The 12,672-nt window shown below is 41.5% G+C and overlaps 1 protein-coding gene across 1 annotated transcript in view; it reads left to right on the top strand.

Annotated features, from left to right (window-relative positions):
- Positions 1-6,734: 6,734 nt before the first annotated feature.
- Positions 6,735-12,672, top strand: part of LOC123031349 (histone-arginine methyltransferase CARM1-like) — a 79,551-nt gene continuing 73,613 nt past the window's right edge. Inside the window, exon 1 of the mRNA XM_044446208.1 lies at positions 6,735-6,903. Within this exon, the coding sequence (XP_044302143.1) occupies positions 6,735-6,903 (169 nt within the window). The remainder of the gene's footprint in view (positions 6,904-12,672) is intronic.

The raw sequence follows: 12,672 nt of genomic DNA, 5'->3' as shown, positions 1-12,672 counted from the left end.
TCCTGCCCCTTACGTTTAAGATCTTGGAACAGCTAATTCACTGAATTCCCAAGATCCTAAAGGATTAGTCAAGAGAAACTATTGTGTAAAAACAAACAGAATAAGTTTCACTGAATTCAGTTGGACTCTGAGTAGACACGAATGAGATTGTTTTGCTAATGTACAAATGAATCCAGCAGAAAGTATGTGTTCAGGGCATTCACTATTTACACTGCCAGTTAAGTGTTCATAGTTATGACTTTAATTCAATGTTCCTGTATATATATTCTTAACAATTGTGGGCAACATCCAATCAAGCATTTATGCAACAATACCTTGCCTTCCTGTCCTTCCCCTTGCACATATTCTACATGCCCCCGAAATTGGCTTCATTAGTGGGGGGCTGCAGATTGGAGGGGGGTGCATGCCATAAGTAGTGTCCATTCCACTGGCAGATGGATATCTCTGAATACAATTCAATCTTTTACTTTGCCATTCCCAGCAGTTTATTTCAGTAACATTGCAGAAATCTGGGAGAATGCCAGAATGTCTTGATATTAACTCCTACAAATAATCTAAAATGCCATGTGGCTCATAGCAAAATACTGAGCAATCATTTTGTTGCACTTGGGTTGTGTGCCTTATTCATTGTTATGATTGCCAGATAAAAACATTTAAAAACTGAGTAACGCTGGAGCTGTGGTGCTTGTTTGGTAGAGGGCTACACATTTGAGCTGTTTTGAAATAAACACTTACTTCAAAAAATAGTATTTTTGGCATTCCTTCTTAGTACCTAGTAGAATGAGTCTTCAATCTTAGGGTATGCAGGCAAGAGCGGCTTGATCTATATGGCTCCAACTGTCCATCCCATCACACCATCCATATTCCTGCCTTTTAAATTTAAGATTTTAGAAAAAACCAATTAATTCCCAAGAGCCTGGATGGTTACTCAGTGGAACTACTGTTAAAGGTACACATAAGATGATGAGAGATAAAAATTACACACAACTGCATACAGTCCATACATTTTTATGGCAAATCTAGCTATTCCAGCCAGAATGGAGTTCTGCTGAAGTAAGGGGATTAAATTGGCTCCTTGCAGCCCTGTGGAGTATGTACTTCTTTGGGCATAAGTTCAAGTGAACTCAATGGAGCTTTCTTCAGAGTAAATGTTAAGAGGAACAGACTACACACTTCTAGTGTTCTAGCTCAGCTGTTGCACAGACCACAGGCATTCTGCAATAAAAGATTCAACTGAGATGGCAAATAAAAACAAGCTTCAGGGTCAGTCCACTGGAACTAAACTCAAACCTGAACACTGAAATAAGTCTCTTGTTAAGATTCAAGGAAGCCAGTGAGTTTTCAAGTGACCCAGAACTTTTCTTTGGGCTGGATATTGAAAGAAAATTAAAGGGAAAGGAAGAAAATGTTTCTGGAAGGTTTTTAGCCCTGAGTTTCAGTCTGAAGATGGTACTGGACGAAATTCTTAGCAGCAGAATCCATACATGTAAACTGAGAGGTCAGCCCTATGGGTTTCAGTGGTGCTTATTCCCTGGTAGGTGTGCATAGGATTGCAGGCTCAATCTGAGATAGCAAAGCCATTCTTACCTAAACCTTTTTAAAACCAGCCATACCATTCTAAACATTTCCCACACCTCATGCCAACTTAGCTATGCAGCATAACATTTGGATCATCAAATATTATGAAGCTGGCATTTTGGTACATAAGCTAGACCTGTTTCCTTTCTGTCAAAGTCCTACTACATCAAGTGTACTGAAATAGAAACTCAGCACAATGTGCAAAGTACGGTAATTTAGTTCCAGAAGAATGAAATGAGTGGCCCCCCTTTTCATGGCATCATAATTATATGCTGGTGTTCTTAAAGAAAATTAGACACATAAATGAAGCCATTCCGTCTTTATTCTGATGGACAAGGCAGAGAATAAATTAACGAGCATTTCTGAGCATGGAACTTGCATCACTGTTTTATTTTTCTTCTAATGTTTATAAATTTATTTTCAGAAAGTACAGTAAAAAGAAGAAAATATATAGGAAAGAAGGTCATTGCACAAATTTAACAGAACTTACACCACTGTTGAGAGTATAACAACCACTACAGATCTCATGAACTCCTATTCAAATAATGTTTGTGGTCTGAAAAGGTTGAGCTCACATCTCACACATGTCCATTCTGTTGCTTTTCCAGAGGGATGCAATAATGATCCAGTAGCCTTGGCCAGGACTGTGTGATAAAATACTTCATACAATTTTAAGTGTGCATACTTAGTTAAACTGTAATGGTATTTCATGATATCTTATTTGACAAGGCACAAGATTGATGGATTGGATTTATACTTTCACAAAACAAAACCTTCGTAAAACCAAATATATTAAAACACCATTAAAAGCACAATGCAAAATAAAAAACGCATCCTACCCAGTAGGCTCACTTGCATGCAAGGGCCTGCTGGAATAAAATGATCTTTGCCTGCTAGTGAGGGAGGAAGGAAACCTGGCCTCCCTTTCCACGGATTTCTACAGAAAAAAGGCCTTTCCAAGTCACCATCCAATGAACTTCTGAAGGAGACAGCCTCCCTTTGTGTATATGTTTTGGAGTTATGTTTAAATTTCTTAATGACCTGGCTTTGTTCTGGGCACTTTTCTAGACCACTTATTTCCCTCATAAGGTTTTAATTAATTAATTAATTAATTAATTAATTAATTTCTATACTGCCCAACAGCTGAAGCTCTCTTAGGGACAATGTGAGAAAAAGAAAATGATCGATTGAGCTCAGTATGCTAGGAGGAAAGAAATAGTTTGCATGGCTGCCACAAAATCCAATTTAATAGGATTATGTTTCTTAGCTTATGGAAGCCACAGAACACTGTTCCCAATGTGCTTTATCTTCTAAAACCTTGCTTTTCTGAGGGAGGCCCAGCAGGATGAGGCTTTTGCATGGTATAATCCTGGCATTCCACAACTTGTGCAGGAGTTGAACAAAAGCCTACAAGCTGATTACAAAGCACTGGTGCAACCAGACATGCAAGTCTATGAGCTTCAGGTGGCAGGGACACTGCAGAAGCACAGTGCCAGGGGTATGCACAATGTCCGCTTTATAAATGTGTGAGATGAGAATGACAAATTTACTCGGTCTCCATGTGGCTGAAATGTTTTTCTTCCCCCTCCAATTCTTGGACATATTTAATGGCTAAAAGGAGATGGTCCTATGCCCTTAGCACAATCCAGGAATCACACTACAGCAGGCTGTGGTCCATGCAGCTTTCTAAATTGGCAAGCCCTTTTTGCCCAAAAGAGGATGCTTTGGGTGAAAGTTGGCACCCACATTTCCAAGAACAAATTTGATAACAGCATTGAAAGGTGCTGTCTTTGGCTAGTGGGTCTCTCAAAAGAAAAGAAGATAAAACTAGGATCCAGATTTACCTCCACATTACTCCCTGTAAAATGATGTCTAAATGGCAATGGAATTAGGAGTGTGTAGTAAACTGGCCAGGTTTGCGGATGATACAGAACTTTTTAGGGCAGTTAACCAAAAGGGATGGTGAGGAGCTCCAAAAGGATATTTCTAAAGGGATCTGGGAGAATGGGCATCAAAATGGAGTTCAAGATGATCTAGTGTAAACTGATGCATAAAGGATATTATTGAGGTGGAAAAAGTACAAAGAAAGGCAACAAAATGATCAGGGGATTGAAGCAGCTCAACTATGAGGAGCAGTTGCAACAACAGGGACCATTTAGCTTAGAAAAAAGGCAAGCAAGGGGGAGGTGCTTAAAATAATTCAAGTCTGAAGGAAGTAGAGAGGGAGAAATTTTTCTCCCTCTCCCATAACACTCGAACCCAGGGTCATCCCATGAAGTTGAAAGGTGAGAGGTTCAGGACAGATAAAATGAAGTACTTCTTCACACAACATATAGTTAAATTATGGAATTCACTGCCTTGGGAGGTGGTGATGGCCAGCAATCTGGATGGCTTTAAAAGGGGAATGGACAGGTACATGAACAAGGAGGTTATCATTGGCTTCTAGCTTTGCTAGCTGTGTGCTGTCTCCTGCCTGCTTGCATACACCAGTTGCTGAGCTGCTTGGCAGGAGGAGCTCTTGCACCCATTCTGCTTGAGGGATCCTGTGGGCAGCTGGCTTGCCACCTTGTGTGCCAATCAAACCTTTTGTCTGATTCAGCATGGCTTTTCTGGTGTTCTTATGAAACTAATTAGGGCTGTTTTGCACCATATTTTTTTCTAGTATGGATAATAATGTCAGTGCACCTTCTGGCTTGACAGATAACTAGCTAGTTCTAGAACCACTCACTTGGTGGATTTTGTTTTTGTTTTGCTTTTTACAAAAACCTGCTACTAGATTAATATACTGCAATATTTTAAAAACATAACAGTGACACCTTCTGGGCAAATTGGTTGATATAAATTAAATGAAAGCAAAAAAAGTTGCCAATAAGCAGTACAGCCCTTCTCCATTTTAAACCTTTTACTTATTCAATCTATTTTTCCAAATTTACACTATCTAAAAACCACAACTGGGGTAGCATGGGGATTCTATGCAAATAAATGCATTGATTGCTAGCTTATATGTGATATATATGCTGTCCTTTTTGTGACTGAAGTTAGGTTGGAAAACTAATCAGTATGAGAATATTTGTTTTGGAGCCTTTGAAAAATTCATGCCCAATATTCAGTTAATGTTATTTAAAGAGCTTGTTATGGTGCTTTCAGAAAAAATATTGTGTGTGTTATCTCCTAATAGTTAGCAAATTCCCTTACACCTAGATACTCACTTATCTGCTTACTTTCCCCAAGCAACTAGAATGTTTATAATACTTGCAAGGACATTGATTTTCATTTCAACACCAAATCTTCTGTTTTCTTGGATGTGGAGAAATTGTTGTAGATGCTATATTTAACCCATCTCTAAAGTATAATTGTTATGATTGTATATGAAACACAATACCCTATTTGAAATACCACTTTCATGGCCTGAACTAGTTTTTGGGGACACCAGGAGTTAAAAAGGGATTGCTCAATCTACCATAAGGAAAATGTATTCCTTTGGCTTGTTAGCATTTCTAGAATATATATTTACACAACTAATTCCACCTCTAGAAGAGTAAAATAAAGTACCAATGAAACCAAAGTTAAGTCCAATGTGATCTATTCAAAGCATATGATCTACTGAGAGATTATTTAAAGTTTAAAGTATAGTGTTATCATTTGATCAAAAGTGCTTTATAAATATCAAAAACAGTTCTACAATTCATTATGTTTCTAACCAACGTTTCTAAACCAACTTGTATACTACAAAGTTTTCAAAAATTATATTGTTCTTCTTTTGTCTCCAGTATTTAGTAATTTTATCCCATTTTGCCTAAAGAAATATTGTTTGTATTTTGGCACTCCCAAATATCCCTATAAAACAAAATTTTATGGTGTTGTTATTCAGTGATGGATATTTTCAGTTCTCTAAAATAAAGTACTTCTTTATCTGGGGGGTTTCCAATTTTTATATCTTATGCTTTTTTAAAAAAAACTTTACAACACTGCTCCCTTCCCCACAAATTTCAGCTGGCATTAAGGTAACTACAAATATACAGAGGACAATTTTAAAGAAGGAACCTATTTATTTATTTAAAGTTTTAATATCCTGCCCTTTATATTGTCTCAGGGCAGGAACTCTTGACTCTTCATCGGTGATGAGGACTCCTGTGCCTTTTTATAAGTAAATAGCATGTAGACATTTAGAAGAGCCGTCTAAATGCAATACTTCATCTCCAGCTAAACTTCTCTTGCTCCATTTCTGTCTGCTCAACAGCTATTAAAAGGCACAGTGTCTCTTCTGGCAGCAGAAAAGTGCCAGGCAGAAGGTGCTTAGAGAGTTGAACTGGTGCTGGGAAGCTCACTGGGCCAGTCTCTGACTCTCAGCCTAACACACTTCACAGGGTTGTTGAGGACAACGACTATGTCAGCCGCCCTGGGTACCTTACAGGTACAAAGGTGGGATAGAAGTACAGTCAATACATAATCCTGACCATATTTAAACGCCTGCAGGGAATCGCTGACCACTCGTGCTGTGCCACGAATACAACTGCCCCCAAACACAGGTGGCGCAGGAACTATTTCTATGGCTATCACGACTTAGATAAATAAATAAATAAATAGCCAGCCAGCCAGCCAGCCAGCCAGCGGATGAGCTTCGCCTGCGGCCGTTTTGCTAAAATCTCCCGCAAGTGCAGTTCCAGAGGTGACCGGCGAGCGTCGCTCCGCACAACGCGAACAAGGCTTTGCACCACACACGCAGTTGGGCGCTTTACATATCCTCAGCGCGCGCGCAAAGCTTTCTTCTTGACTGAAGGGATTTAATTCCCCCCCTCCGGGGGAGGCGCAGGAGGAAGGTGGGGGGGAAGCGAGCAGGGAAGCGAGCGAGCGTCTGGTTTGCTGCAAATGCAGGAGAGGGCGAGGAGGCGTCTCAGATGGGGAGCTTGTTTATCAGAGAAGCCCAGCCCGAGTTGCTCCCATTGCTGCCACCCTCTTCCCTCCTTAGGCTACTCTCTCCCGAGTTGCTCGCGTGAGGCGGCGAAGGGGGTGGGTAAGGTGCCCGGAGCGCGACGCTGCCCTGCCCCTGCCCCTGCCCCCTTGCCCCTGCCGGAGGAACCAGCCTCGCCAGCCGCCCCCGCTGTTGTGCGTGGCTGGCCGGGCTGCTAGGAGAGGAGGCGGCAGGGGAGGACTCCATGGCTGCGACGAGTCCACCGCCCCGGCTCCTGCAGTACAGCGTGAAGCTGCTTTTGCTCAGCGAGGAGCAGCTCCTGGAGGGGCTTCACCTCTCCAACCCCGGCCAGAAAGTGCTCCGGCTGGAGGTGCAGCCGCGGGAGGAAGACGCTGACATGACCGTGACAGACGGTGAAGTAAACCGGAGGGCCGGCGGGCTGGGGAGGGGGCGCTGTCACGCTGGCGAGTGGCCGTGGGAAGGCGCTGCTCGCCCTGCGGGAGGGAGGCAGAAAGGCAGTCCTCGCCGAAACTTCCCGCAGCCGCTTCCCGGCCCGCGGGGTCGTGGGTTTTGCTTTGCCGTATGAACCTTTCTCGAGCTGTGCTTATTCTGCGTACAGCTTATTTTAAATGTTTCATTTTACTTTCTCGAGGGGAATTGTTTTGAGCCAGCTTGGCCTTCCCGCCTTCATTCTTTCCCACTTTTGATCATGATAGATTATACATTTATTTTAAATCCTGAAGCTGGAAAATTGTGAAACATCGTGGGAAGACTTGCGCGCTCTCGTTAGGGCTTGCCGTGGGCCATTGAGGGCCATTTCACATGGTTACAATTTGCGAGGCGTGTAAGAAGGAACGTGTGATCTGTGGAGAAGGTCCCGAGTTGTACACATGGAGTTTGGTTTGGTTTTTTTCTTGCTGTTGCTCAGTTACATGTCTTGGAACAGGGGCACTGCTAGGTACCAAAATGATGAATTGGAGAACAAGGGTTCAGGCCCACAGGAGATTCCCCCACAAATTTGCATATGCCAATTCACATATGTTGCTAATTAAGTGTATTTGTAAAGGAGCCTGTTTCTTAAGGACACTTCTACTTGTAAACAAGGTTACATGGACAAGGAAGAGAAGGACATTCCGTTTCAAGGGGGGGAACTAAGGAAGAAGGTGGGGGGCAGCATGAGCCAAGGGGCTCAGGTGCAGCAGTGATTAGGGCCCCCATGCCTGTATTTCAGCGAGTATCCATGGACAACAGGGCAGAGGGCAGGGGGCTTTTCAGAGACGCAGGTATCTAAATGAAAGATTGGAGTATCTAGCCTTCCTGAGCCATTCCTTAACACCACCTTTGCTGATTGGTATACACCATGTGAGCGCCTGCAAGAAATCTGCATGTGCAGCCATCACATCCATACCCAGGATGCTTCCAAACTCTGTCAGAAAATGTTCTGAAATGAGAGGCACTAGAACTCAAGTGTGTGTGTATGAGACATGCACAATCTTCTGAAAGCCTTTTCCTATCATTCCAGTTTTGTGCAGTTTGCTTGGGTTCTGAGGACTGAAAGGCAGTCTGCATGTATTTGAAGAGAGCTACAGGTTCTCCAACTGTCTCTTCAGTTCGCATAGCAGTTTGACAGGGTGCCACAGCACTACCACAATTAGGGGAGTCCATTTTAGAATGGTGGTTGCCACGAAGGTTACATTGTACAAATTCTGAACTCACAGAGGTATGCCCTTTCTATCAATGGAAAGAAATAAATTTAGTATGTGAATTGGCCTTCAGACATTCTCTGTTAGAACTGTACGTGTTCCAAGGCTGAGTCCCAGCATGCAGAGTAATGTCTGGGTCCAAACCACTATGACCCTGCCCTCAGATTAAACCCCGATCAGCTCCAATTCCCACCTAGGCTTTGTCATTTAAGATGCAGTTTCAAAAAAAGTGTGCCAGTTGCATATGACAGCCATGAAACTAACTGTTGAGATAAGACCTAGCTTCTTTCTTACAACTAATTCATATTCTACTAAGCGAACAAAGAGAGAACAAAAAAAAAGTGGCAAAACACTATAGTTATCACATTTCTTTTCCCTTTGATGGGGATGTTGTTTTCATCTGATGCAGAAAGAAATGGGAAATGACAGGCAGCACCACCTGCGGAGGACCAGTTGTGGGCTTCTTGCTGGCTGAATTGTCTGCTCAGGATGCCCTAATCCTTGCACCTGTAGGCTTTGTGCTGCTGTCACTGGGGCAGTCAGGGTTGGACCTCAGGACCAGAATCCATTACCACCCACAAAGCAGTGGGTATAGAAGCAAATGCCATTTTATTCTTATAGTTATGGCACTTGTATGTTTTAAGCGACTAAAATGTGAAACAGCACTTGTTTAGCCTTTTTTGAAAAACAGGCTTGGCAGTTTTCATGTGGTTCTAATACCTCAGGAATGCAGAAGCTGCTGTAAAGCATGGAGTGGTGGCTGAAGGAGGGAAAGAGGAAAGTTCATTGTGTGCTTCACAGCTAAAAGCATACACGTGGCCATCTAAAGAGGGTCCCCCTAAAACTCCGGGGTTTAAAATTACCTAGCTTAACCAGGAGGACTTTCTGCCTGGATCAGAGTAGAAGAGTTGCACAATCCAGGAGAAGGACAGAACATATTTTTCTTGGTGTGTTTCCTTTGTTGAGGTCTGTTGGTACTTATTGGACCTACCAAGTTCCCATATTGGCAAATGTGATACCTGAGTTTTTGTCTTCCTCATAATAATGTGTGTTGCTTTACTGCAGTTCAGTTGGATGTTTGCTTGAAGTTAATTTGTTGCTCTATCTTTGACGATGTCCCAAGTGGCAAGAGGCAAGGACCCTAGTCCAGCAAGTTGTGAAGAGGCAGCAGCCATTTGGACACACAGGCCACAGGGACTGGCCACCTGTAGCAGTCCTAGGCAACAGATGGTTGTCAGTCTGCTTCTTAAATGACTCAACAATGAGCTGGGCCAGATACTCTTGCCAGCAACATCTGCATCCCTGCCCACTTTTAGCCAGATTGTGGAGCAAGGAAGTTACGGCATGTCTGTAACTCAGCCTGATGTGTGGTTCCTGCTGCTCTTCTTCATGGTCTCTGTGCATCACACACAGGGGCTCCAGTACTGCTGCTCCGCTGGTAGAAGTGACCTGCTTTGGGGGTAAGATGAATGAAGGTTGTTGAAAGAAGGAATGATGCAGAAAGACTTGTGAAATGTTGGCCCTGGTTGTGGGAGGTACCATTTGAGCTCCACCTTCAACAGAAAATTGTCTTGGACTGGCAAGTTCAATCCCGCTCTGCTCCTCATTCCCAGTGTTGCCTTAGACAGAAGAGGCTGTTGCTCTGAAAATCTGTTTTAATGTCTAAAATATGCAAGGAGGGGCTAATGTTTTATTACTACTGAAATCATGCTGAAAATAGTACAGAAATTGCAGCAGATGTTCAAATATGTTTTAAGAGAAAGGAGAAATATTAGAGGTTTAAAATGGCTACTTTGAGCTATGCTTCAGGACAAAGCGGGAGATAAATGTTTTCAATAAATTATCTTTAAGAAACCAAAATGGCTATTGAAAGGCAAAATTTCATATGTGATGTTTAAACTAAAGTAATAGCTTAATAGCACAGGAAAAATAAATGCCATTATTAGCACCAGAACAAAACACTATACCTTATGTATAGACTGAAAAGTCTGACTAATGAAAGAAGCTATGCCTTCATCATTTAAGATATTGGAATGAAGGTTCAAACATATGGGGAAATTATCACAGACAATACTGGATATTTTTTGAGGAATGAACAAAATTGTGAAGAATAATGGTTAGGAACAGTTCTTAAACTGGTCCTTTTCCATTCTTTCAATTTTGTCATGTTGTTAACATTAAAGACCAAGAAACATGTTAATATTTAGTTCTATTTTATGTATTTAAATATTTATACTTGTCTTTCTTACAACTCAAAAATATTTCATAAAATATATTGCACTACTTTAAAGTCTCAAATATGCCAAAAGGTTAGAAGTTTTATTATGTCAACTTTCAATATAGTATGAGAAATACATTCTGTTTATAAATCAGAATATATGATCCAATCTAGTTGCACAAATATAAAATAATATTTTTTGAATTTTGTACCTATATAGAGTTTTAGGGTATCCTCTATCTTTAATGTACTGGCTCGGGCTTCTCAGGTGGTGATTTCCAGATGATTTGGACAAACTCCTATCAGAGACATCACCTGAAACATCTAGAGAGCACCAGTTGGGGAAAGCTTGATGATATCTTTCATTGTACCATGTACAATGTTTATTTTGTTTTGCACTTTGCTCTGCTTAGTTTTGTTATGCTGAGTTCTAATATCACTTTTGTGAATCAATGTCTTAATGGGAATGAATTAATGAATATGTGATTCCTGTGTCACTTAATCACAAAGGAATGGAAAATAATATACCTTTTTTCCCTACAGAAATGTTGAAAATTTAATATAGATTGTGTTCATATATGATAGTTGTGGATAGAGATCTATAAGTTGTTGCTACAATGGCAGCAAAAGTTGAAATAGCTTGTAATTGTGAATTCAAAGGAATTCCAAAAGTTCGTAAGTGTTTAGTTTATACAGAAGCATAACTGTTTCTAAGGAAAGCTTTTATTTGTTTTTCAAACAGGAGAGAAGCTCCCACAGGTACACCTGTGCGTATTTAGACAGGAGAAAGGCTGACAACTTCTAACATGCTCAAGGCTAACTAGGGGCTGCTTGGGATCGTGCAACTTTTTCTGTCTATACATGCATAGGATTGTGACCTTGGAAAGTTGTTTGTAATTTTTTAATATAAGCATCTGTGATGATGATATGTTCTATTTATGTGTTGGTTTTTGTGGTTCATCACTCATTGGTTTTAGCAATAGGATAAAAATCCAAGAAACAAACATTAAAGTATTGTCCAGTTAGTCATTTTTAAACAAGAGACCACAAGCCCTCCTGTACCCATTCATGTGTGTTGGGGCTAGTTCTGTGCACCACCTAAGTCTTCAGCCACTTTGTCATGTACTGTCAGGTAGTAGTATGTGGTATACAACACTCTTCTGCTCTCTTTCCAGCCCCACACCCATCCTGGAAATAGAGAGTGAGCAAAAATGACTGTTTTCTGACAGTTGTGAATGGTGTTGCACCAAAAACCATCCTGAAACATGAGTAGTGAGTGCTAGGCAAGGCACACATGCCAGTTGCCAGTAACCCTAAGGAAGAGCTACTCTGCTTCTCAGTCATAGTCTGTACATGCAATTTGTTGTTATCCTCAGCAGTGCACAAAACCATCCTCTCCTGCAACTGAGCTGGAGCTTACAACGGTGTAGAGCAACAAAGATGCTGGTGGTGTCAAACAGGCTTCCAAGTAAGACATAAGCAGCAGGACCCAAGGAGCCATGCAACAAGTTCAATGTTGATACTATATTCCTCGAATGGCTGCACTCCTCCATGGCTCATGACAAGAAACATTTTAAACTTCATATACCAATGGAATGTTCTAGTGTGTTTGAGGTATAGCTTACATTTTAAAGAAGAAAAGTTCTTCCGGGCATATGTAAAATGGCCCTTTGGAGCCTGACCGAGTGGTCTAAATCAGTGCATGTCTCCTCAAATGTAAGACACAATGACCGAGTTCTCAGGATCACCATAGCAGATGGGTTGCAGTGTGTGCCAGGGGCCATTTTGAATGTTCATGGCAGGGCAGGCAGCTGGCATAGTTTATCATGTCATTTGAACTACATGAGGATGGGTTGTTGGTATGGCTAATAACCAAGTGGGACCCTAAAACACTCATCATGCAAACCTATGAGTTCACTGAGTTCCTGTGGGACAGCTCTCAGGTCCTGGATACAGGACTGCAGCCGTAAAAGCTGTACTAGAGAACTAAATATGTCTGCTTTTTGGAGAAATGGGGAAGGGGTTAGGGAATGACCTGTGTTCAGTAATGCATCACAATTGATTACTAGGAGCGTGTGGTATGATGGTGCAGATTCAGCTATTATTGGGACAGAAATTTAAAACCACAGAGTTGCATTTCCAGAAGGAAGTAATAAATGAGTATGGGGAACACAAAATTTATTTTGATGGATGGAAGTATAATGAGCTAAAATATAGTAAACACAGGAATGCCTGTTTGGGTGTTATCCTATGCTAAGATG

This window comes from Varanus komodoensis, unplaced genomic scaffold, assembly GCF_004798865.1.
Source record: "Varanus komodoensis strain SLA01 unplaced genomic scaffold, ASM479886v1 scaffold5, whole genome shotgun sequence".
Taxonomy (NCBI): domain Eukaryota; kingdom Metazoa; phylum Chordata; class Lepidosauria; order Squamata; family Varanidae; genus Varanus; species Varanus komodoensis.
Note: the sequence above shows the minus strand (reverse complement) of the source record. Positions and strands in the feature narration are given on the sequence as shown.